Source organism: Hemiscyllium ocellatum, chromosome 1, assembly GCF_020745735.1.
Source record: "Hemiscyllium ocellatum isolate sHemOce1 chromosome 1, sHemOce1.pat.X.cur, whole genome shotgun sequence".
Classification (NCBI taxonomy): domain Eukaryota; kingdom Metazoa; phylum Chordata; class Chondrichthyes; order Orectolobiformes; family Hemiscylliidae; genus Hemiscyllium; species Hemiscyllium ocellatum.
The window spans coordinates 76,757,755-76,785,134 of NC_083401.1; the positions used below are offsets into that span (position 1 = coordinate 76,757,755).

A 27,380-nucleotide genomic window follows, 5' to 3' on the forward strand; every position below is an offset into this window, starting at 1 on the left:
GATTAGTCTCTTGAGAAACAAGGTTGAAAAGAAGTTTGATAAAGAAGTGAAATCATAAAGAATCGAGAGGGAATAGTCAGGAATAAACTGCTTCCACTGGAGCAGGGTCACAAAGCAGAGGACTGCCAAAGAAGTGACCAGAAAAGATTGGCAGGGATACAAGAAAATGTAGGGAGCTCCAAGAAAATCAAAAGCTCAACATTATCCAGGAAGTAGGTTGCACAATTGTATTACATCTACAAACATTTAATCCCTTCAACATCAACATTCAGTAGCAGCAGTGTTTCACATCTACTAAAGACCTTGCAGAAAGTCACTGAAGCACCTCAGATGCACCTCCCAAACCATGATCACTTGGAAGATTAGGGTAGGAGATACATGGAAAACTACAACCTACAAGATCCTCTCAAAGCCACGCACCATTCTGACATGAAAATTTATTACCTTCAGTGCCATTGGGTTAAAATCCAGGAACACCCTCCCTAACAGGATCATGGGTCTGCCTAAGGATTGCAGCAGTTCAAGGCAGCGACTTACCACTACCTTCTCAAGGGCAATTCAGGATGAGTAATGAACATAGGCGCAGTCGGAGCAGACCAAATCCAATTAATGAATAAAAAAGTGGAACTGATTTCTTTTTCTTTGACAGAGCCAACACAAATGGGACAGGCTTCAATGGCCTCCATCTGCATAGTTACCGTTCTGAGATTCCAGTTTAGCTACATCATGAGGGGAAGAGAATAGTAGTGGTCAAGCCAAATGTTTCCACCAGATTAAAGTTCCGAACATATTATTAAGTTAACTTACTATCATCGAGTTGGGTGCAGCAAACTTTCAGAAACACAATCTTACAACTTAGAAAACTTCCACACTGTATAATCTAGTAGGTGAGATTGTTAAAACAGTTAGGGGAAAAAAAAAACTGAATTATATCACACCTTGGATACACTTTTCCAAACAACTGGCCCAGTAGTTGTACACGAATCAGATAGCCCAGTAATGGATAAACAGTGGTCATTTGGAAGAGCAGGAAGACTCTGGAAACGAAGGCCATGATATCACTGCTTGGCAGATTGTCCAAAAAGTTCTGCAAGAGATGAACAAATTGCCAAAGAAATAATGACATCATATTTACAGAAAGCCAACGATGGTGTGACAGAGGTCAAAATACCTGAGAAGACTTTATTTGAGATGTAGGTTTGTAGTACAATATTGCTTTTCTTGAAAATGGATTCTAAAAGTAGAGGGAAGTGAGATTTTGGTTTTCATTCTCTGGCAGGGACTTTTGTTATAAAGATCAGAAAGTCATTTTTCAAAAGCAAATTTTAAAGGATGTGCCTTAAGTTAAACGAGTAGCAAGGAGTTGACTGAAGAACAATTAAAAATTTGAAGGGTTGGTTCGAGTTGGAAAGGAATTGATCTGTTTAGCAGTTCAAGTAGACAGGACTTTTCTTAAAAGTTTAATTAGGAAATGTCAGCGAGTTAATGAATGCCTGCGTATCTCTGTATCAACAGTATTGTATCTGATGAAGATGCGTACCTTTTGAAATGTGACATTTAGAATTTAAGACAGGAATGAACTTTTTTCACGAGATGCAGCAAGGGCTGGCTAGGCCAGCATTTATTTGTCCAAATTTAATTGAAGACAATTAAAAGTCAACCACATTGCTGTGGATCTGGAGTCACGTGTAAGCCAGACCATTCAATGATGGTAGATTTTCTTCCCCAAGTGGACAATGACCCAGATTTTTACAATGATAGTTTCATAGTCACCTATACAGAGACTAGATTCTGCACAAGATAAATCTAAAATCAACTATCATAGAGATACACTGCATGGAATCAGACCCCTCAGTCCAACTCATCCATGCTGACCATCCCACAGTCATTCCCTACAATTCACAATTTAAAAAGTATGATGATGATTACCAGTCTGTCTACTGCAGATCATTTTTTTTAAAGCAGGGAAGGAATAATGGCCTTGATTTTAATTTGCACCTCTTTCTGGAATTCAGGTGCCAAGAGAAAAATGGAGCAGTTAAATGACAATTTGCTGAGTCTCTAATTCCAGTGCCTTATAATCTTCACCACCTGCTTTGAACAGAATGCCATCAGAAAGCAAGCTTAAAATACTTAAATCAGATCAGATGGCATCACTGTGACCCAATGTGCAAATGTAGTCTGTCACAGAAGCAAGTGGGGAAAGCAGTTGTTGAAACTAAATGAGACACCAGTGACAAGTTCAATAAATTTAAATTTGTTTTCAGTGGTTAGCTCTGCTGCCTCACAGTGCCAGGGACCTGGGTTCGATTCCCACCTCAATCAGGCAACTGTCTGTGGAGTTTGTACATTCTCCCTGCGTACGCGTGGGTTTTCTCCAGATACTCTGGTTTTCTTCCACAGTCCAAAGATGTGCAGGTTAGGCAAACTGGCTGTGCTAAATTGCTCATAGGGTTAGGCGCATTAGTCAGGTAATGGGTAGGGGAATGGGTCTGGGTGGGTTACTCTTCGGAGGCTCTTGCCACAACTTGATCTAAAAATTACTAACCCTGACCCTCAGCCTGGAGATGAATATGGCTGGGACTCAGGAACCTACATAATGAGAACCCATGTCAAGATCACACATTCTTCATATATCATTTCCCTCAGTGCTGCTGCATCGACTAGATTTCTATATCATTTTCTATAGACACTCTCAAGATGCTTCACAGGAGCACCATCAAATAAAATTATTTACCCTGCGTCAATTGTAACACTGGTCAAGGAGATTTATTTTAAGTTTCTTAAAAAGAAATGGAGGGGGAGAAATGCAAGGTGCAAATTCTACAGCGCGAGACCCAGGCCCAGGCCACCAAATGGAGACAAACCGTGGAGCAACTAAAGCAAAGAATTTAATTTAAGAAGCCAGAATTGGAGGAGCACGGGTGTATTGTACAGCTGGAGAAGTTGAGATGTATAAAGACAAGGTCATGGAGTGATTTGAAAACAAGGGTGAGAATTTCTTTTTAAAAATAAAGTCTTTCTTAATGTGGAGGTCTACATCTGCTAGTTAGCAGTTGGGTGATGAGTAATCTTGGTGCAAATTTGCAGACAGGAAGATCTTTAGGTGAACTCCAAAGCAGAGAATAGGAGTCCAGAAAAGAGTGCACTGAAGTAGTCAAATCTGCAAGTAGCAAAGGCATGGAAGATTTCAGTAGATGAGCCGAGGTACTGGGCAATGGTACAGAAATGGAAATACGTAGTGTTTGTGATGGCAATGTTATATTGTTAGCAGTTCATCACAGGGTCAAAATGACAAACTATGCACAGTTTATTTTACCCTCAGCCAATTTCTGAAAGGGAGGATGGAATGTACTTGGAGGCCCATAATAATGGCTTCAGTCTTCCAAATATTTAGCTACTCATTCTGCCACAAATGTTTAGCTATTCAAAATGCAGTGCCTCGGGTTCTTGCTACAAAAAGAAAAAAGTGTCAACAAAGTCCCTTTAAAAGAAAGAGGATTAAACGCTAAAAGACATTAAGGCAAGCTTGGATAAAAATTAGATTAATGCAAAATAACCAAGATCTAGGCTGATGACAGTCAGCAGATACCAGAAAATACTGGGATTGGGGGGGGGGGGTGTGAGGGTGGTAGGTGTTCAATTCCAGCAAGTTGTGGTTTATCTGTTCTCTTTTAAATGGCAAGTTTTCAGAAGTTATCTAACAGAACTCTTTCTTATCCAGTTCTCTTGTTTTCAAATACGTGGATAAACATAGCTAGATTGTTGCCAACTATTAGAAGGATCAAAATTCAAACTAAGAATTCAGTTCCTAAGAGGTTAACATTTGCGCAATACTAAGTGCGTGCTGCAGGTTGGAGAAGAGTCTGCATCTTTTGGATGGAGTGTTGAACAGTGCAGCCAACCAGGCTGGGAATGACAGCAACGCTAACACAATATGCCAAGGATTAAGTGCCTGTAAAATTGGATCAAATATCAGCTGGATGGAAATGGCCAAGAACTAAGGCAGGTGTCTTCAGTTGTTTAAAACACTGATAGAAAGAAAAGAAACCAGAGGCTACATTCTCTCTTCTGTTGCAGGTAGCACCTCACAAAAATACAATGCTGGAGAAATGCAGCAGATCAGAGAGAATCTGAATTAACATATTAAGTCTAGTATGACTCTGTCAGAACCCTGACCAATTTCTGAAGAACTTAAAACATTAACTGTTTCAGTTTCTTTCTTCACAGATGCTGCCAGCCCTGGTGGGTTTCGCCAGCATCTGTAATATTTTGCTTTTATTGGAACTCTTTTTCCAGACTTGTATCACCTATCTAATGTCAAAGAAACGTTGACTGAAGTCCTGGAATAAAAAATGAGGTCTGCAGATGCTGGAGATCACAGCTGCAAATGTGTTGCTGGTCAAAGCACAGCAGGCCAGGCAGCATCTCAGGAATAGAGAATTCAACGTTTCGAGCATAAGCCCTTCATCAGGAATAGCTGGAATGTATAGCGATCATAACGAGGTCAGCCAAGCGGACTTCATGATGTTCCCTGATTTTGACCAGGTTAACAGACCCAATCAGGGAGATCTGGCTGACAGATATAAACAGGAGTGTCAGAGATTCTGAGCTGACTGAGGAAGCCAGACTCGTGTCAAATATTAGATTAGAGTGGTGCTGGAAAAGCACAGTTCAAGCAGCATCCGAGACGCAGTAAAATCGATGTTTCGGGCAAAAGCCCTTCATCAGGAAATCTGTCATCCTGATAAAGGGCTTTTACCCGAACCGTCGATTTTACTGCTCCTTGGATGCTGCTTGAACTGCTGTGCTTTTCCAGCACCTCTCTAATCTAAACTCTGGTTTCCAGCATCAGCAGTCATTGTGTTTACCTAGTGTCAAATATTAGGCTTGTGTAAATAAGAGGGTAACTTGGTGATGGGATACCAGCCTCTAAGTTATTTCAGTCAGCATGCTGCCAATGAATCTTAAACTGCTGCCTTCATAGCTTTGCATACCAAATGTTTAAAAAGGCTTGCCATAATGGTGTCATGGCAGTCCAGCAAATCAGTCCTCCAGTACATGACTCAGTCCCCTTTGGCTTTGACTGTAGTAATCTGTCTCCTCACAATCACAACATTCCTTGACTATCACTACCATTCTGCCAATGCTTTCCGATTACCGGCCAGCCTCCACTCATCCATAGGAAGAAATGCCTGAACTTGGGCCTTTTGGGGCATGGCTACATGCTGTCTCCTTCACTGAATGTCAGCAACCTTCCACTCAAAAAAAAAAATCTGGAATTAAGAATCTACTGTTAACCACGAAATCATTTCCAATTGTCAGAAACATCTATCTAGTTCATTAATATCCTTCAGGGAAGAAAATCTCCTCACCTGCCTTCCTCACCTGGTCTGGCCTACATGCGCCTTCAAACCAACAGCGATGTGGTTGACTCTCAACTGCCCTTCAGTGGTACAACTGCCATAAAGTCTCAAATAAATGAAATTGAACGGATCACCTGGCATCAACCTATGCACCAGAAAAGGCCCCATTGACCCTCAAGTCCTCCTATCGAACATCTTCGGGTTAGCGCCAACATTGGGAGAGCTCTCTCACGGACTAGTTGAGTAACAACCTGACAGTTAGTCTCTAAGGTAGGATTCCATGAGAATATGTCCCAGACACCAGTACCATCGTCCCTGAATTTGTCTGGTAGCACAGACCCAGCAGAAGTGATGACAGTGGTAAACAGTCAGGAAGGAGTTGCCCTGGGAGTCTTCAACATTGACTCTGAACCCCATAAAGTCTCATGGCTTCAGGTTAAATATGGGCTAGGAAACCACCTTCAGATTACCATGTACCGACCTCCCTTGGCTGATGAATCGGTACTCCTCCATGTGAGCATCACTCAGAGAAAGCAGGGTGGAAAGGACAAAATGAATTTTGGCTGGGGGATTTTAATGTCCAGTACCAAGAGTGGTTTGGCAGAACTACGGAGCTGGTTGGCTTCCAAAGGACATAGCTACTGGACTGAGTCTGCAGCAGGTGGTGAGTGAACTAACAAGAGGGAAAATCATACTTGACCTCATCCCTGTCAGTCTGCTGGCTGCCGATACATCTGTTCATGACGCCTCAAGAGCAACCAACACACATTCCTTGTGGAGACAAGGCCCACCTTCACATTGAGAATAGTCTCCAGAAGAGAGGGGACCTAATCGAGATGTACAAGATAATGAGAGGCATAGATAGAATTAATAGCCAGATAGTTTTTCCCAGGGCAGAAACTGTTAACACGAGAGGTCATAGTTTTAAGCTGCTTGGTGGAAAGTATAGAGGGGATGTCAGAGGTGGGTTCTTTACACAGAGTTGTGGAAGCATGGAATGCATTGCCAGCAGCAGTTGTGGAAGCGAGGTTATTGGGGATATTTAAGAGACTGCTGGATATACACATGGTCACAAAAATTTGAGGTTTGTACATTAGATTTACCTTACATGAGGATCAATGGTTGGCACAACATCATGGGCTGAAGGGCCTGTTCTGTGTGTTGTATGTCACTATTACCATGCTAACAGGACAGACTTCAAACAGATCCAGCAACTCAAGACTGGACATCCATGGGGCACTGTGGGCTAACAGTAGCAGAATCGTACTCCAGCACAATCTACCTCATAGCCTGGCATTTTCCCACTCAACCATTACCATCAAGCTAGGGGATCAATCCTGGTTCATGGAGAGTGCAGGAGGGCATACCAGGAGCCGCATACTTGAAAATGAGGGGTCAACCTGGTCCGCCTACCAAACAGGATGACTTGCTCCTTATGCTGTTTGGCATACAAGCGATAGACAGAGCTAAGTGATCCCACAGCATCAGACCTAAGCTCTGCATACCTGCCACATCCAGTTGTAAATGGTGGAGGACAATTAAACAACTCACTGGAGGAAGTGACTCCACAAATATCCCCACTCTAATGGAATAGCCCAGCACATCAGTGTAAAACTGAAGGCTGAAGCTTTCGCAGCAATCTTCAGCCAAAAGTGTCAAGTGGATGACCAATTTGGGCCTCCTCCAGCAGTCCTCAGCAACATAGAAACCAGTCTTCAGCCAATTTGATTCAATTTGCATGGTAGCAAGAAACAGTTGGAGATACTGGATACTGCAAAGGTTACGGGCCTGGACAACATTCTGGCAATTGTACCAAAGACTTGTGCTCCAGAACTTGCTGCTCCTAGAGCCAAGCTGTTCCAGTACACAGTTACAACATTGGCAACAACCTGACAATGTGGAAGGTTGCCCAGGTATGATCTGTACATTTAAAAAAAAAAACAGGACAACTCCAACCCAGTCAACTGCTGCCTGCCCCAATCTACTTTCGATCAGTAAAGTGATGGAAGGCGACATCAACAGTGTTATCAAGCAGCACCTGCTCAGCAATAACCTGCTCAGGTGACACCAAGTTTAGGTTCCACCAGGACCACCCAGCTCCTGATGTCATTACAGCCTTGGTTCAAACATGGACAAAACAGCTGAATTCCAGAGGAGAGTGTGACAGCCCTTGACAAAGGCTGCATTCTATCAAGTGTAGCATCAAGGAGTCCTGGTAAAACTGGAATCAATGAGTATTGGGGCAAACACTCCACTGTTTGGAGTCATATCTGGCACATGGGAAGATGGCCATCGTTGTTGGTAGCTAGTCATATCAGCTCCAGGACCTCTCTGCAGGAGTTCCTCAGGGTAATGTCCTAGGTCAAACCATCTTCAGCTACTTCAATGACCTTCCCTCCATAAGGCCAGAATTGTGAATGTTCACTAATGATTGCAAAATGTTCCACACCATTTACAATTCCTCAGATACTGAAGCAATCCATGTTTAATTGCAACAAGATCTGAATAATATCCAGGCTTGGGCTGTCCAATGGAAAGTAACATGTGTTACAAAAACACCAGGCTATGAACATCACCAATGAGACACAAACTAACTACCACTCCTTGACATTCAATAGTGTTACCATCACTGAATCCCTCACTAACATCATGAGGGTTACCAACGTCCAAAAAGCAAACTGGACTCATCACAAACACAATGGCTACAACAGCAGGTCAGCGGATAGGAATACAATGGCCAGTAACTCACTTCCTGATTTCCAAAGCCTGTTCATCAACAACAAGTCTGGCATGTGATGGAATACTCCTGACTTGCTCTAATGGATGCAGCTCCAAAAACACTATCCAAGATAAAGCAGTATGCTTGGCTACATTCACAAGCATCCACTCTCTCCACCAGTGATGCTCAGTAGCAACTGTATGTCATATCTAAAAGATGCACTGCAAAAATTCGAAGATCCTTAGACAGCACCTCCCAAATCTATGACCACTTCGATCTAGAAGGACAAGGGCAGCAGACACGTGGGAGCTCCACCACCAAGCCACTCACTTGACTTGGAAATATATTGCCGTTCCTTTACTGCTACACAGTCTCAAAATCCTGGAATTCTGTCCCTAATGGTATGCGAGTTAACCTACAGCAGATGGACTGCAACAGTTCAAGGCGGCAGCTCACCACCACCTTCTCCAGGGAAGGTAGGGACTGGCAATAGATGCTGGCTAACCAGTGACACTCACATCCCACAAACAATTTTTTAAAAGCCATTGGGTAGCACTGTTCAGAAGCAACGGGACAAGCAAACAAATGTGCTGCTAAGCAAATGTATTATGCCATCAATTAACAATTGGAAGTAGTATTGTATGGTTTTAAATTATAAATTTGATTTTGAATGTTTACTTTTTAATTACTTTTCATTTTTACATTGTAGACAAGCTGGCATTTATGGATAATAATAGTGGAGGTCCAATATGGAACAGCAGGTGAAGGAGTCTTATGATTGGCTTACTAGATATTAACAATTGGATGAACGCACAACAGACACATGAAACACAAAAGTGACTACTTTGATTACAGTTTTTCCTTTAGTTGCTATATAGTTGGTGGTCAAGGCTGTGCAGCATAAAACAGGCCATCACAAATTAATGTAATCACTCTGGTGCACAGTAGTCCACATTGCAAAAGGGTAGTTCTAGCAAGCCAAAGGGTTATTTCACTCCATTTCATGTGGCAACATAGGTTCCATTATTATGCTCCCACATGGCTCCCAGTAGGGAGCCTTTCTTCTCCCTCTTTCTGCATCTTGCAATTTTCCCATGTTATTTGACCAAGGAGATCATTTGCAAGCCTGTGGTTTATACAAAATCCTTGACTTCAATCCTTACTGCAGACTTCAACACTTCCAACTTAGGAAATGCTAAACACATACAATTGCAGTGAAATTAATTAACAATTAAGCTAAAAGTAGTTGATCACCCCCTTAAATAGTACAGGAGCATAGATTATTCTGCTTTAATGCATGTTAACCTGTACGAGGTTGAGAAATGGTCTAAGTTGGAGTACTGAATTCCAAAATGTCAAATCAGCATCACATGCTGACTGATGTCACTACTCGTCTACTTCTGATGGACATCCTTGTGTGTGCTCTTAGATACCAATCACAAAAATAGCATCAAGCACAGCTATTTTAGATATTAAAAATTCTTATAGCCCTGATATACCAGACTGAATTTCATGTAACATTGTGGCCCGTATTAGCAAAGAGCTTTTAAAAAGCATTACTGCCAAAAATGCACATGACATTTTTATCAGGCGTGCCAAAAAAAATGGTCTTGCCACTCCTAAGTGGATATCAATTGCGTGTGCTTAAGTTCAAAGATAGACCTGCAATCAAGTGTTATGGGAAAACATTATGCAGAGATATTAGAATCACTTGATAAATTTTCTACTCCTTCAAATACCACTACCTTCTGCAGGAGCCCCAAGGAAAATTCAAATCACTTAGTTAGTCTTTCAAAGTCAACTGCCTAGTTTTTGGTTATATATGTTTGCCACAGAATCTTTGCAGCCAGAATTTGTTCAATTATTCCCCCTCCTCTTGTTTTGATGCCCTTGCCTCCAGCAAATGTAAAAACGTTTTCTTTTGCCTTCCACCAAGACATTGACATACCGGCTCAATGCAGTCTTTGGACAGTGCTGGAGAGGGAAACGCAGCAAATGTCATCACTGCAACATACATATATGTTAATCCCACGAGTAGATAGGCAATGGAGAGATCCCGAACCTGAAGAGGAAAAGAAATAAATTATTTCTGTATAGAGGCATAAGCCAAGAAAATCAGCTTTCATCCAAATCAACTGGTTTTAATTAAAAACACACTCCTGGTGCATACAATGCAAGGAATCCTTTTGATTTCTTTGTTTGCTGTAATGTCGTAGAATCTGTTTGCTGAAAGATCACCAAAGAAGAAAATATTTGAAGTTTTGCAGCCGTATAAAGTTGTTTATGAGAAACTCCAGTTTCAAGTGGACTAACTTGGCATTTCTGAAGAACTATTCACTAAATACATTAAAAGGACACTTTTGACATTGCTGGCTGAACATGCTGATTTCAAGAAAACATTCAGCATGTTTCAGTGCTATTAATAGACTAGAAGTGCTTTTAAAAAAAAACAAATTTCATACATTATCTAAATAAACAGCAGCAGAAAACATTTCATCTGTAGCAAATTTTAGCCTGCTGCTTGAAAGATCACTTGATGAGAATTAGTTCTACTGTGCCACTTTCGGAAATATTTGATACGTAACTCATTGATACATGGGCTGTATAATTAGATTAGATTAACTTCCCTGCATATGGAAACAGGGCCTTCAGCCCAACAAGCCCACACCAACCCTGTGAAGAATAACCCACCTAGACCCATTCCCCTACCATTTACCCCTGACTAATGCACCTAACAGGATGGGCAATATAGCATGGCTAACTCACCTGACCAGCACATCTTTGGATTGCAGGAGGAAACCGACGCAGGCACAGGAAGAATGTGTAAACTCCACACAGACAGTCACCCAAGGTGGGAATCAAACCCAGGTCCCTGGCGCAGTGAGGCAGCAGTGCTAACCACTGAGCTATCGTGCCACCATTTAATAATGATAAACATGATGTATTACTGAAGATAATGATTTCCCCGCTTTTTCAACTTGCACTCATTTGGACAATTCACAAGATAAAATGTTGTTCTCCTTCACATTGATATTGCATTAGAAGACAGTGCTAATTAATTGGGCAAATGGACTCTGATTGGTAGAGGCACCCTGGTCAAAAAAAACTTTGACAAAACAAAACTAACTTTTTGCAGCAACGTTGAAGTTTGTATTGCAGAAACACGACAACAAAAATGATCCTGAGCCAATCATCCAAGCACAAGAGTATGATCTTACTTTAGCACAGCTAGGAAAACAGCCTGTACCAATTCCCTGCCATTGTTGGTGCTAGATTAAAGCAACATCTAATGTGTTTCCTCCTGGTACATCCCTAACTGCTGACTTCACACCTCAACATTGAAAGCAGATTTAAACACAACATCCCAAGATCTTCTCTGGAATGTTTCAGTTAGCTCTTGATTTAGCACTGTTAAGCAAAATCCCAAGTAGGCATTCTTTTTGTTTGCAAAAACCAATTGGTGTTGAAAAAGTAAACAACTTTTGCAAATTAAGCACTAAACAAAAAGGACAATGCAGGCAAGTCTCTTCTACGGCATTTGCTACTTTCATCTCCCTGTTCCAGATTCCAGAATGATGTGCGCTCTGGGATTGAAGTGTTAATTTTAACCATATTTTCAAAATATGGTGTTGGTTAGCAAGTAGCAAGTCATTTCACAAAAAGCCTCCAAATGAAACTTCTCAAATACATTTAGAATGAATGCAGTTTTGATAACCACAATACAAATGTTTAGATTTTTAGTTTTAGAAAATGGACAGTGAGCAACAATAAGTTTTCTTCCTTAAATCAGCAAGCATGCCCAAATAACATTCAGCATATTTGCTCCTCTGATGCCCCTCAATCTTCCTCAGGCACTTGAAGAAAATTCCTTTTCCTAAAGACACGACATAACTCTGTATATTTATGCTACTAATTTAGTGATTATGATAAATTTCAAAGTGTTGCAGGTATGTTAGTGTTATTTTTGGGCAGAAATTCCATAATTGCATTCAGATTTACATTGCAACTGGAAATCAGCACTGTTGGTTATTATGTTGAAGTATCCCATATAGCTTTGAAAAGCAAAACAAAATTAAAAGTAGAAATCACGGACAAGTCGTTATTCAATACAGATTACAATGGAAAGGTTATTGAAACCCTCTAAGTATGGTTATACCAGGGAGAAAATTAAACTCCTGTCATGAGAAAGTAAGGTGGAGACAAATCATATGGGCCACAAAAGTTCTCCTGGAATTGGGTTAATTCAAGTCAAGATAAGCACTGTCTTCCAGGTGACAAGCTGAGAGAATGCAAAACAGATGATCGACTGCAATATCCTGTCCACTTTCATCCTGAATGATTGTAGAAAATATATTTCTAATGTGAATCAAATCAGACTATTCCACCATAATCTGCAGAGCAAAGTACATGCCCTACGCTGCAAACATTCTGCCACATTGAGTTCAACGAGGTAAAAGTGGACACTGAAACAGGGAGGGACAGGTCAACATCAATCAAAATAATGGAAAGGCTCTTTTGAATTAATTTCAGGGAAGCTGGATGGAAATTCCTGTGGAGATGACTGTGCAAACTTACACTGAGGTGGACAATGATGTTTGCCGCACAACAGAATCAGGCAATCATAAATACAGCCATAGAGATGTACAGCATGGAAATAGACATTTCAGTCCAACTCATTCACACAGACCAGACATCCTAAACTAATATAATCCGATTTTCCAGTATTTGGCCCAAATCCCTCAAAAGTCTTCCTATTCATAGACCCATCCAGATGCCTTTTAACCGTTGTAATTGTACCAATCATACACACATCACCTTCTGTGTGAAAAACTTGACCCTCAGATCCCTTTTAAATCTTTCCTCTCTCACCTTAAATTTAAGCCCTCTACTTTTGGCTATTCACCCCATCAGAGCCCCTCATCATTTTATAAAAACTTCTATAAAAGTCACCCCTCAGTCACCGATGCTCCAACCTATTAAACCTCTCCCTATAGCTCAAATCCTCCAATTCTGGCAACATCCTTCAAGAGACAAAACATGTAGCAAAGCTGGGTCAAAGTACTGGGTTTATACGGGTTCTCTTTGAAGAATGACGGAAGTTGGAAGCCTCTTGATTTCGACGAAGTAATGGATGAGTTTCTGTGGAGGCATCCCTCTTCAGATGAAAAGATGTAGTACACTCTTCAACCCAGGAGTCCAAATGACCCTCAAGAGTGGTGAGCATCTGCCCGCTTACTCCCTATTTCCCCAAACCGAAGCTGCAAAGATAAAGATGCTTCAAGATTTTGTAGTGCAGCACAGAAGCACCCCTGAACTGTACTGACAATGAGGAGACAGAATCACATTCATCCCAAATCAGCATATCACAAAAAGATTACTGGAGTTTGATCAGAGGCAACTTGCAACATTTTAAAAATGCCTTTTGCTGCTCAAGGTCAGACCATTGCAAGGAGTTTTTAAAAAATGAAAAAAAAGAAGATATTTTGCACGGATTTGTTGTATCACTGCACTTCCTTTTTTTTGACAGAGCACATTGGTTGGCAAGTCAAATTAAATATGGGGGTTCCTTGGTTATCTTAAAGCTCCACTGAGAACAAATATATGTGCAGGTCCCCTACGATCAACTTATGACTTCACTGTATATCACAGGAAGAAAAAGAAAGTGGCAGAGGGAAACCAGAAGGATGAAGGGGTGATAGTGAAGTGTATGAGGAAAAGAAAAGAAAAAAAAAGAGAAAAAGAAAAAAAGAAAAAAGTAACAGAACAGAAAGAAAAAGATTACAGCCAAAAACAAAATTTCAATGAGTGACAGTACATAAATATGTACTTCCATATATTCCCACATTAAACAAAATTATCTGAAGAAATACTAGCGAACACAAGATTACTATCTCGCACTGTTGTAATTCTGGTCATTGACATAAACCCTGTATGACTAAACCAGGGAAAAAAGTTAAAGTGCTGGCACTCAGTGAAGAAAGTGAGGACTGCAGATGCTGGAGATCAGAGCTGAAAATGTGTTGCTGGAAAAGCGCAGCAGGTCAGGCAGCATCCAAGGAGCAGGAGAGTCGACGTTTTGGGCATGAGCGACTCTCCTGCTCCTTGGATGCTGCCTGACCTGCTGCGCTTTTCCAGCAACACATTTTCAGCTGCTGGCACTCAGTGGCAGGTATTCAGAATAGAATATTCTAATGGACAGTCCTCAACTGTAACACCTTTCCAGTCAGTCAATGAGAATTTTGCCTGATTTTCAGACTATTTTAACAACAGGCAGGAAAACAGGCTTAGAAACAAATTGACAAGTTGAACCTCTCAGGTATACCACTTGTTCTAAAACTGCACAGAGTGTCTTTGAAAAGGGAAGCAACAATGCAGGTAGATATTAGAGACCCACATAGATTTCCACAATTTATAATAAAATTAACCATGAAAGCAGATCAAGAGAGCAAATATATAGAATTCAATTTTCTTCCTCCACCACATTAAAGCTTTACGCAGACAGCTTTCAAAAAATCTGAGAAAGCTCAGGTAGTAGACAATGGAACTTTTTTTTTAAAACCAGGGTCATTGTCTCAACTTAATGCACAAAAATCTTTTTCCTTTAAATGTGCTTTTTAAAATAGGTTAATATCAATCAATCACTCCTTCATTCACCAACCAATTAGAGGTAGGGAATTTTATTGGCTGAAATTTCTTGATTATATCTTTGTTTACTGAATCATGTGGAACATACTTACAGAAAGACAATTGCAAAATTATAGGTGAAGCAGATAAAGTAATTACAATTAATGACTATACAGATCTAAAATAGGTAAGTTAAAAACTTTGCTAGCTTGTATCAAGCTGGCTTATTGATTTTGACGTGGCCAGCTGACACTGCATGTGCAGGAAGTACTCCTCCTCCATTGCTGCACAAATAAACAAACCATACTTTGTAAACTGTGAGCTTTAGGCTCTATGTTAAAAAAACACAAGGTCGTAAATGAGTGCTAGCTGATGTCAAACCTGCAACATTGCATCATTACAAACATATTTTGGAGGAAAGCAAAAGCTTCAGAATCAGGTTTGTGCCAGTAATTCCTGGTCTACACCCTCAGAACCAAGGCAGAAAGCCTTACAGCAAAATTTCTCAATCTGGGACTGGATACCAACAGACTTAAAGCAACATGGTCTACCAAGGAGAAAGTGAGGACAGGGCTTAAGCCTGAAACGTTGATTCACCTGCTCCTCAGACGCTGCCTGACTTGCTATGCTTTGCCAGTGCCCCACACAGTCCACAAAGTGAACAGAGACTCCCCTCAGAATGGTGAATGGGTTGGTAGGTTATAGGAAGAAATATACACAGTAACACTGCACACACGCCTGCTAGAGATAACAGGACAGAAAGAATAAACAGTTTTGCCACCATTCAAATAACCAGGTTGCTTTATTTCCAGAATTCGAGAAAACATCACAATCTTAGGAGTCTGGAATAATAAAAGTTAGGAGATTCTTTGAGGGCTGCGCAAATTTGGAACTCCTTGCACAACATAGCGGAGACAAGGCCATCAGATTTCTTTTTAGGCTGAAGTATATGAATGGCTTGTCAGGAAAAGGACTCAAAAGTTTACTGGGCAACTGGAAAAGTGGAACCTAAACAATAGTGGCGATGATATTACTGAATGACAGAGCTTGAGGGGTCAACTGGTCTACACTTGCTCCTAATTTTTATGTTCATAACTTGTCTTGTGGATGATCCACACAGTTTGCCCAAAAACAGTTAAAATATCGTTCTAAATGAAATTATTTGTAAAAAGTTTCCTCCCTGCCCAAATTGAAAGCACGTTATATTTTCACTCATTATATTTCACATCAGATGGGTGAAAACTTAAAAGTTTTAGCCAGGGATGGTACATAATGGGAAGATAAAGTGCAACATGCAATTCAGACAACAGCCAAGTTAAACACTATTATACCATAGATGAAGTTTAGCAAATCAGCTGAGCCTCTTCCAAAATGTTACAGCTTACATTATTTTCTTGATGTTGGTTGTTCTTCAACAGGGTGATGACACAGTTGTGAATGAAGAAAGCAAGTGCAAGAACTCCAGTCATATGTGGAAAAGACAACCTGAACTCTAGAGAAAAGCAAAAGCAAAAGCAGAATTTCACCAGCAACATAATCAACAACTGAGTTTTCTTCGAAAATCCATTTTATGCTTAAAACATGACCCTGATGCAGTTTATGGTATCTGAACAATGTGAAAGATGACTTTTCAAGACTCAAGCATAAAACTTTAGAAAAGGAACAAACAAACAAACAAACAATTTATCCAGCTTGAGAAGCAGGTGCTGATTGAATGTCCTGACCTGAGTCAAATGACTTGGTATGAACTTAATCAGCTAAGACAATTAACAGTTCATGCTGCATGTTAGTGTAAACCATGGTCCAACTGAATTCACCAATGACCCCAATTCTAAGACCAGACTTCCTCCCTGACCAAGAAATTCCTTCTGCCCTTTAGACTAACTGCATTCTCAAATGCAATTGTTGCAATTATTCAAATATTTTTAAGTGTATTGTCTCTTGCAGGAACTTAAAATGCATTTGCTGGATTTTGTTTTTAAATCAAACTGTCGTTAAGGAACATCATGTGGGCTTGTTGGAATGTTGAAACTTGCAAAGGTTCACCTCTTTCACTTAAAGTAGAATTTTGGGTTGAATTGAAATGTAGGGGAAGAAGCCAGTGTCAGAGCAGAGTACTCAAATCACTAGGACTTGATCTCTCAATCTTTCAAAACCAAAAGGGAGACCATGTTCATTTTCTTCCCAACAGTGTCTTGAAATGGCAAAGTGTCCACAAATATTGCAACATGCAAGTTGTGATTTATGCAAAGTATTTTCAGATAATGTTGGAATTCAGAAATCTTAAGCCCACAAGATTTTCCCTTCCATGTTAATACCAAGATTATTAAACAAGGAATTGCAAGTCCTTATATAGAGAGGCTGGCTGCAGGATAATTAATAATTGTAAATACTATTTCTGAAAATAAAAAGTTTTCTGCTTCATTCACCCGCTCAATGATCAGCCAAATTAATCAGAGAGGGATCTAGAGTTATGTGAAAAGGCAAGAATGTAGATTTGGGGATTTCAAATCATCTCATATTTCACTGAATGAGGGAGCAGACTCAAATGGGCTGAACTACCTCCTTCTGCTCCAATGTTATTGAAAGCCTGGATTGGAGCTTGAAGCCATAACTTTTATTTTAAGAGTGAGTTTCAGATGATGACAGGAATCTTTTATAAACCAAGGTCTGCAGTTGTGAAGAATATGGGATAGATTAATAACTTATGACAAAGGAAGGAGCAGTTTGTCAAAATGAAGGCTAATAATTGATGACATGGATAATGGAAAACAGATGCAAGTATGATGATAACTCAGTTTAGGGGGTCACAACCACTATCTCTGGGACCCAGTGGTCAGACAGAATCTTATTACCAGAAATAAGCTTTACCATTTGGATACAGAACTGGCTCAAAGGGAGAAGACAGTGGTGGTGGAGGGTTGTTTTTCAGACTGGAGGCCTGTGACCAGTGGAGTGCCATAAGGATCAGTGCTGGGCCCTCTACTTTTTGTCATTTACATAAATGATTTGGATGCAAGCATAAGAGGTACAGTTAGTACGTTTGCAGATGACACCAAAATTGGAGGTGTAGTGGACAGCGAAGAGGATTACCTCAGATGGGCCAATGGGCTGAGAAGTGGCAGATGGAGTTCAATTCAGATAAATGCCAGGTGCGGCATTTTGGGAAAGCAAATCTTAGCAGGACTTCTGCACTTAATGGTAAGGTCCTAGGGAGTGTTGCTGAACAAAGAGACCTTGGAGTGCAGGTTCATAGCTCCTTGAAAGTGGAGTTGCAGGTAGATAGGATATTGAAAAAGGTGTTTGGTATGCTTTCCTTTATTGGTCAAAGTATTGAGCACAGGAGTTGGGAGGTCAAGCTGTGGCGGTACAGGATACTGGTTAGGCCACTACTGGAATATTGCGTGCAATCCTGGTCTTCCTCTCGGAAAGACGTTAGGAAACTTGAAACGATTCAGAAAAGGTTTACAAGGATGTTGCAATGGTTGGAGGATTTGAGCTACAGGGAGAGGCTGAACAGGTTGGGGCTATTTTCCCTGGAGCGTCGGAAGCTGAGGGGTGATCTTATACAGGTTTACAAAATTATGAGGGGCATGGATAAGGTAATTAGGCAAAGCCTTTTCCCTGGGGTCGGGGAGTCCCGAACTAGAGGGCATAGGTTTAGGATGAGAGGGGAATGATATAAAAGAGACCTAAGGGGCAACTTTTTCACGCAGATGGTGGTACGTGTATGGAATGAGCTGCCAGACGATGTAGTGGAGGCTGGTACAATTGCAACATTTAAGAGCCATTTGGATGGGTATATGAACATGAAGGGTTTGGAGGGATATGGGCCAGGTGCTGGCAGGTGGAACTAGATTGGGTTGGGATATCTGGTCAGCATGGACGGGTTGGACCAAAGGATCTGTTTCCATGCTGTACATCTCTATGACTCTACCTGTTCTGTGCCCAGCATCTCCCCTCACTAATTGAAGCAAGACCATTTCTGTGATAATTAAGCAAAGTGGTGACAAAAATCTCTTTGGGGAATCAGTTTGTTTGCAGCATAAGTAACCAGAATTCAACTGTATTTCAGCCGACTGTGCCAGGGTTGTTGGCAGCACAGGTCTAACTTTTCTATAGGCTTCTCAACCTGACTCAGGAAGTGGGAAAAGAAAACCCACTAATAGTTATATTATGCAGGTATGTTGGATAAAATCTTGATCCCAACCAAGTCTCAACTGCAACTGAGATTCAAATCCATAAAAACCACTAACGCCCTTAGAACATGCAAGAGACCCCCAAAACAGAAAGGCAAATTGATATGTACAAAGTGACTTATGGCATTCAATGCAGATGTTGGAATTAATGATACTCTTATGGTTTTTTTGTTTTGGGGGGGGGGGGGGGCGGTGTTGGAGGGAGAAAGTGAATGAAGAAAAAAGATACAGATTATGGCAATTTAACTATTGAAAAGCAAATTGAATAAATATTTAAAATATTTCAAATGACTGCAGAAGAGGTTGCCCATATCTGGCTGTTGGCTGGCATCATCTTGTACTTCTTTTGGACCTCCTGCATAGTGCATGATGGTCAAAACCACAAATAAGTAGAGGGAAAAAAAAAAATCAGACCCCTACAAGACTTTTGATACCTTATCCCAACTTTTAAAACATGTTGAGTGTTTAAAAGGTTGACATTTCAACTGACACCAAGTTTTGAATGGGTTTAGAAATGCACAGCTCCTTGAGAAATGTTATTTAGCTAGATAATGAAAGCTGGGGTGCATCATGCAAAACAATTTCCCCCATTTAAGACAAATTCAGAAATATTATGGTCAGAGTGTATCCAATTTGTTCTATGTACAAATGTAGGACTACTACTTACAAGTCTGATCAAACTAATTTAATGCTAACAAAAACTGATTGGACTTCAGAATATTGGATTTGGGATCAGACTAATCCATTCAGCCCTTGGCCCCTGCTGCACCTTTTACTATATGATCATTATTGATTGGTTTGCAGTCTGACCACCCCATAAACTCGAGTCCATGAAACATCTTCCTGGCTCATTCTTGAAGAAATTCAATGACTTGCAGATGAGGTAGATCAAACTTCATTAACATGACAAAATCAACATGCGTCATGTTACCAGTTTTTGGACAAAAAAATTGAGTTCATGGAATATTTATAACATTAAATGGAGAGAAAGAAGCTTCTTCGGAAGTCAAAGGGCTGTGAATTCCTCACCCAGTGCCCAAACTATCCCCATTTCCCTGATACACAGATAAAGCGAGTCAGACACCGATAGTTATATTTTTGGATGTGGTGGCAGGAAGAAGCAAAATAAAAATCCAAAAAAAAGGAGGAAATGACTGTGGATACAGAAGTCACAGCTCAAACTTTTTGATGAAAAACAGAAGTTCAAAATAACGTCGACAAAATCTTGATTTGTCTACAAGCAAGAACAAAGAAAGGTGGAATGTGATGTGGTGGAACTTCCCCAAAAAGTAAAATTTACAAAGACCCAAGAATATACCAAGGGACACCAGACGAGAAAAATTAACTGTTTTCACTCCACCAATGCTGCCAGATTTGCCGAGTTTCTCCTACAATTTGTTTTTTTGCCCTGAAATGTAATCATCTCTCAACATGTCCAGACATTTGGAATTCACAATAAAGCAATTACACCGAGCAATCGAATTCAAATCCCCCGAAGGGGAGGTGAGCTTGTTGGACAACCCTTCAGAACTGCAATCAAGCAGAAACACTGGAGAGACTACAAATCAGTGCCTCTCAGCATGGATCTTAGCAAAGTTATGACTCTCAGATACTCAGCTGAATAAAGTTAATGCACAAAGACAGTTTCAGGTGTGCCAAGGTAACAAAGGGCTGTGAAAGCAAACTTTAGGACAGAAATCACAACTTCCTACATTAAATGGGGTAAACAGCCTTAATACAATCCTGATTCCATCTTGAAGGTCAACTCAAGAGGCAGTTCCTCAAAATGAATCATCTCCTACAGTTTCTCTGTAATTTGAATAGTTTGATATATCTCATTATGAGGTATAGTAAAGTGAGGAAAGAGATTGCACAGTTATTAAAAAAAATTACCTGCAACAAAATTGTTTACAGATTCAAACCAGTGGAACTCCAAATGAAATCCTTGTCTCCCAGCCTTCAATGTTACAAGTACAATTAAATAAAAGACTGAAACTGTGCCTAAAAGTAGAAACAAATATTACAGTTGCGTTAATATATAAATACATAAATGCAATTAAAAATGAACATTAAAAGACCCACTCTGCCCTCTAATGGTTAAATTGAGAAAGTGCACTAGCTCATGGTGTTTATAGGACTAGAACAGATGACTTGGATCACAGTTCCTAACTGGAGCTGTTGAATGAATCTCAGTCAGCAAGGAAGTTGGAATACTGTAATCATAATTTGCATCGATCATTGTGGAATTTAGGGTGAAGGGTGTGCTGAGTAGAAAGGAAGGACAGAAGTGCATGTCAGGCATGCATGAGATGCTCTTTGCTATGGTAGTTCCCTGTCCTGCCTCTAGTCAGTCAGTCTTTCAGATTGAATACGTTATCCGGACATATGTACGAAAAGAGGTCACGAGTGAAGCACTGGACAACTCATCAGCTCTCAAGGAACTGTATGTTGAGATATGGGAATATATATAAAAAGTTGGCAATTATTTGAAGAAAAATAAAAAACCCTCAATACTGCATCAACCTCGAAGCAGGTTTCAAATCCTATACAATGCAATCATGATGCGATACTCAGTGGATAATTTCTCATCCTGGGTATGGAGACCCAGCAGCTGAACAAAGGTCCAAATAATCAATCAGCCAGGAGCATTATTGGACACGTAGTAAATAAGACTACGTCTTATCAGGTACGCCTTAATAAAAGAGGCGCAGGATACAATAGTACAGAAATAAGAGGCAGCATCTTCCAAGCAAAGCTGGCACCACGTGCCTACAGATCAATTGTGTTCAATGATTCTAAAACAAAAAGTATTCACTCAGTGTAGACTGAAAAGCTGAGCATATTTTTAGTCCACAATAGATAGTCAAACAGCCAATGGAGGACACATGCTTTGCTTGGCCAATTCTAATTAAATCATTTAGAGATAGAAGTGCCCACAGCCCATGGCCCAGTGTTCAAATTCCAGCCTCCACAAACATTTGAATTTGGCTCCATGCCTTCAGCTTGAAGATATCTTGTCCCCGGAAATGTTCAATCACCTCCACTCACGATGAGCATTTTTAAAATAAAAAGTCTAACAACTACACTACCTTTAATATTCATTGGGAGAGTTAGCAAACTATCACCTCAAGCAATCAATAGATCTGCATCAAACATCAGAATCCTGAACATGTGCCATAAAACAACTAAATATCCTGCAAGGAGCTGCAGATTAATCTATGCAAAGACATATATCAAACAGTCAACTCAAATAAATCCGATACAGCTATGCAAAGTCTTCAAAGCTTTAATGGTCATTTTCCAAATTCTTGGGTGCCTCTATGACCACAGTTTATTTTCTAAACAGGTAGACAAAATATACACCAAGTCTTCATTTCATGCTCTAATTCTCAGCCAATTTCTAAGAAATTATGCTAGTATGAGAGTGGAATACTTGCCCAGATTATTGAATCGTGCAAAGAATGAAGCAGACTTAAAGCTGAGGAGAGGCAGCAACATTACTATCAGGTAGAAGGGGACAGTATTGGTTTTATTCCACCACTCCTGAAACTCGTGCAAGGCAGTGTCATTGCTTACAATGACCAACATGTCAGTGCTATTCCTTTGGTGAAGTCCAGGTGGATTTGGACAAATAACTGAAAATACAAAGAAAATGCATCAGAATCACAAGTTTGGTAGCAATTGCAACAATTCTCAAATTAATAAAGAAAGGGCAAAAGTAAAAATCAGGCTAACCAAGCAAACCATGCTATAGTTTGCAGAACATACTAATTCCTCTACCTTTTCATTACCATTCCAATGATTACTGGTGATCAAGGGGCTGCGTGCAGATTTTAAACAGAAGACAAAAATCAATGGGGAACACACCAGTTGTGCAAAAGGACCAGTAGGGATCACTTTGATTATGATTAGGTAGCGTGGGGAGTGCTGCTGATTAAAGACCTATGGACCACCATGGCAGCACTGTCGCTCAAATGGTTAGCACTGCTGCCTCAGTGCCAGGGACCTGAGTCCAATTACAGCCTCAGGCAACTGTCAGTGTAGAGTTTGCACATTCTCCCAGTGTCTGCGTGGGTTTCCTCCGGGTGCTCCGATTTCCTCCCACTGTCCAAAGATGTGAGGTTAGGTGAATTGGTCATGGCAAATTGCCCATAGAGTTAGGTGTATTAGTTAGGGGGAATGGGTCTGGGTGGGTTACTCTTCCGAGGGTCAGTGTGGACTAGTTGGGCCGAAGAGCCTGTTTCCACACAGGATAGTGAAGGAGTAGCCTGGCATGCTTGCCATTATTAGTCAGTGCATGGAATATAGGAGTTGGGATGCCATGTTGCAGCTACACAGGGCATTGGTGAGGCCATTTTTGAGATACTGTTATTTTGATTAAAGTTAGCATGCAATCACACTACCACCTTAAACAATCAGTAAATCTGCATCAGATTTAAAGGGCTTAGATGTAAGGTGAGAGGGGTAAAGATTTACAAGACACCTGAGGGGCAAACTTTTAAAGCAGAGGTGGCGTGTATGAACCAACTTGCCGAACAGCCAGGAGGCTGGAAAAACACAGCAAGCCAAACAGCATCAGGTGTTGTAGAAGTCTACATTTCAGGTGTAACCTTTCTTCAAAGCAAGGTGTGGAGGGAAGCTGCAGATAAAAGGGGATGGGGGGGGGGGGGGGGTACAGGATGGCAGGTACAACTTGGTTGGTCAATGGGAAGAATGGATCCAGTTGGTGGCAGGGAGCAGTGACAGTGAGGGGAAGGGGCTGGTAAGGGAATCGGGAGATGGAGTGGGAGGTTATTTGAAATTGGAGAATTCAATGTTGAGTTCTCTGGGCTGTAGGGTGCCCAGGCAGAAGAGGTGGTGGTGGAAGAAGCAGATTTCATAGGGATGTACAGCACAGAAACGGACCCTTCAGTTGACCAGACATCCTAAATTAATCTAGTTCCATTTGCTAGCACTTGGTCCATATCCCTCCAAACCCTTCCTGTTCATATACCCATCCAGATGCCTTTAAGTGTTGCAACTGTACCAGCCTCCATCACTTCCTCTGGCAGCTCATTCCATACATGTACCACGCTGTGTAAAAAGTTGTCCTTCAGGTCCCTTTTAAAATTTTTCCTCTCTCAACCTAAACCTGTGCCTTCTAGTTTTAGATTCCCACCCCAGGGAAAAGACCTCATCTAGTTACCCTATCCATGCCCCTTAGGATTTTATAAACCTCTATAAAAAGGTTACCCTTCAGCCTCCAACACTCCAGGGAAAACAGCCCCAGCCTACTCAACCTCTCCCTACAGCTCAAATCCTCCAACCCTGGTAACAACCTTGTAAATTTTTTCTGAACCCTTTCAAGTTTCACAACATCCTTCCTATAGGAGGGAGACCAGAACCGCACACACTATTTCCAAAAATGGTCTAAACAATATCCTGCACAGCAACATACTTGATGCTCTGACCAATAACCCGAAAGCATACTAAACACCTTGTGCATTAGCCTAACTGCGACTGTACTTTCAAGGAGCTGTGAACCTGCACTGCAAGGTCTCTTTGTTCAGCAACACTCCCCATGACGTTACCATAAAAGTGTAAAAGTCCTGATTTGCCTTTCTAACATTTAAAAAGACATCTAGATGGGCATGAATAGGGTGAATAGCCAATGCCTTTTCCCCAGGGTAAGGGAGTTCAAAAGGTACAAGGCATAGGTTTAAGGTGAGATGGGAAAGATTTGAAAAAAGGACCGGAGGGTCAAGTTTTTCACATGGAGGGTAGTATGTATATGAAATGAGCTGCAGAGGAAATGGGGGAGGCTGGTACAATTACAACATTTAAAAGGCATCTGGATGAGTATATGAGTAAGAAAGGTTTAGTGGGATATGGGTCAAATGCTGGCAAATAGAACTAAATCAGTTTAGGTATTTGGACAGCATGGATGAGTTGGACCAGAGTCTGCTTCCCTTTTGTACAACTTTATGACTTAAGAATGGAATCAGCAACCCACCTAAATTAGATTACAGAAAGATACTGAAGGTGGATGGCAACAAACAGTGGCATAATCAGTTCATAGTACAAAATATTCTGCAACATAGGATATGATATAAATTAGGAAATTAAGGGGTGCACGTAGCAATGGAAACCAGAGTCAAGCATAATTTCAATCCAGAGATTCACACAGTACAAACACAATGCAAAAACGCTGTGGAAAAACAATTCCTGCATGACAGTTTTTGGAGCAATATGCTGAGGAACCAACTGGGGACACAGGCCATTCTGCATAATACAGATCCAGTATTATGCAGAAAGGACTAATAAATAATCTTGTTATAAAATAACTTTGAGAGACAGATAGAATTTTCCATTACAAAGTTTTGAAAAATATGAACATATCTGAAACTAGGGTCTTAAATCTAATCATGGCTGAACTGAAAGTGTGGAGGAAATTGGCTGCGGATGTTTGGAAAAATACAGAAGATTTGATGGCAGACAGGGAATTCAAAGGGGAATCTGTTTTTCTTTGCAAGCTTGGTTTTCTAAAAACAGACAGAAATCACTGAACAGAAAATGCAGGAGTAATGGTGAACACAAGATGTTCAAGGTAACATCAGATCAAAAAGATAAGGCTTTCCAAACCAAGACGTAAATCAAGGATTGGTAGAATGATAGTTCAGCAAATGACGACAAAGAAACAGGCTACGACAGAATATTAGCAAAGACAAATATGGGCCCATTATAGGCAAAGACAGGATAATTTAAAGAGAGAAAATGGAGAAATGGCAGAGAAGCTAAAGGATTACTGTGTCAGTCTTCTCAGAGGAACCAGATACAACAATTCTCCCTAAAATAATGAAGAATCAAAAAGTCTAGCGAGTGTGGGGAGCTGGATAAAATATTAGGGGAAAAAAATTATTTTTAGGGAAAGTAATGTGACTGTAAGTTAACAAATCCCTTGCATCCAATGGCCTAAACTAAAGTGCTGAAAGAGGTGGCTAGCAGGTGCTTTGGAGCTAAAAGAGGGATATGATTTTCACTTCCTACTCACTATTTGTTTTTTTAAACTATCCAGTAATCACATCCTTCACAATAGGATTTTCATGTTTTCTCTACAACACGTCTATAGTTCCCCTTTTTCTCCCACATTTTTTAAAGAGTGTAGTGATACTTACAACCTTCCAATCTGCAGGTACCATTGCAGAAGAGTTGGACTTTTGGAGGTTGAGGGTTGGTATTTTGAGAATATGACTAAGCGAATTCGGAGACTTTTTGTTTCCCCCTCGGCAGCAAATATTAAACAAAGTAGGAATGAAGTAGAAAAAAGGGAGGAGTTTGCAGTGATGCAAAGGAAGCAATCCGTGGGTATCTTCACTATAATTTCCAGAAGGCAGATTGGAAACCTTATGGTGGTTTTCAAAGGATAAGGGTCTGTACAGGGTAAATAAAGAAATTGTGACCATTTGTGAAAGAATAAAAAAATGGGAAAACACACAAATAACTGGGGAAAGAAGCAAAAGCAACATGACAATAAACTTCTTCACGAACTAAGTGGTTAATGCCTGAAACGCACTAGAATGGAGAGGTGGCAGGTTTAATTGCAACATTCAAATGAAAATTAAACGGTTAGCTGAAAAAGGAAGAACATGCAGAGGTGTATAATTAAGGCAGAAGAATGATGTGAGCAAATTATTCAGAGAGCTGGAACAAAGCCAACAGGCCGAATGCCCCCCTTCTATGCTGTGTGTAGGAAAAAGAATGGAGCTGAAAAAAAGCACAGCAGGTCAAGCAGCATCAGATGAGGAGGAGGATTGACGTTCCAGGTCAGAACCTTTCATCAGGTTCTCTGCTTGTTCTGTTGTGCTTTTTCCAGCCACACTTGTTACCCACTCGGATTTCCAGCATTTACAGTTCTCACTATCTCCAAGTTACTGAAAATGAGAAAACAACTGTTACAAAATCAGGGTTTGCAAGGACTGCTGCAAGAATATATGATACTCAATGTGAACATTGTTTGCACAGCTATTCGTTACAGCCATATACAGTTATATGGCTATAGATGAACCGGAGTCAAAATGTGGCGCACAAATGAAGCAATTTGCTACTTGTTGCAAAGCTAACTATTGACGAGTCTACAGAAGTAATGACAAAGCTCTCTTGCGTGCCACAATGATGGGATTCATTAAGAGCGATGTGCGCATTGCGATCATATTTACATGTAAAAGTTATGAGGGAGAACTCAAATGCAGAATCTTACCTTTACTACTTCCATTTGTACTTAAAACATGACCCACTTCCGTGATATTATGAACATAGTCTGGAAAATAAGGCAATAGATTATGGTACAGAAGATGAAATAATCTTAAACTCTAACACACAAATGCAATACATTATTCTGTGATCGTTCTGTGGAGGGAATCTAAAATCCCTTTGGGATATCAACATATACATGCCCATCTCTGTTGCAAAGATCCAAATTTTTTTCCCTAATAT

At 40.5% G+C, this 27,380-nt stretch overlaps 1 protein-coding gene across 5 annotated transcripts in view; it reads right to left on the reverse strand.

The window, feature by feature from the left end:
- The window catches only part of slc38a9 (solute carrier family 38 member 9), an 81,301-nt gene that overhangs the window by 17,086 nt on the left and 36,835 nt on the right, over positions 1 to 27,380 (reverse strand). For all 5 annotated transcript variants that reach the window (XM_060823155.1, XM_060823223.1, XM_060823242.1 and 2 more), the window contains 6 exons: positions 27,145 to 27,204; positions 22,346 to 22,543; positions 20,802 to 20,909; positions 16,095 to 16,201; positions 10,034 to 10,147; positions 939 to 1,087 (listed from right to left, as the gene is read on the reverse strand). In XM_060823155.1, coding sequence (XP_060679138.1) covers positions 939 to 1,087; positions 10,034 to 10,147; positions 16,095 to 16,201; positions 20,802 to 20,909; positions 22,346 to 22,543; positions 27,145 to 27,204 — 736 coding nt within the window. The remainder of the gene's footprint in view (positions 1 to 938; positions 1,088 to 10,033; positions 10,148 to 16,094; positions 16,202 to 20,801; positions 20,910 to 22,345; positions 22,544 to 27,144; positions 27,205 to 27,380) is intronic.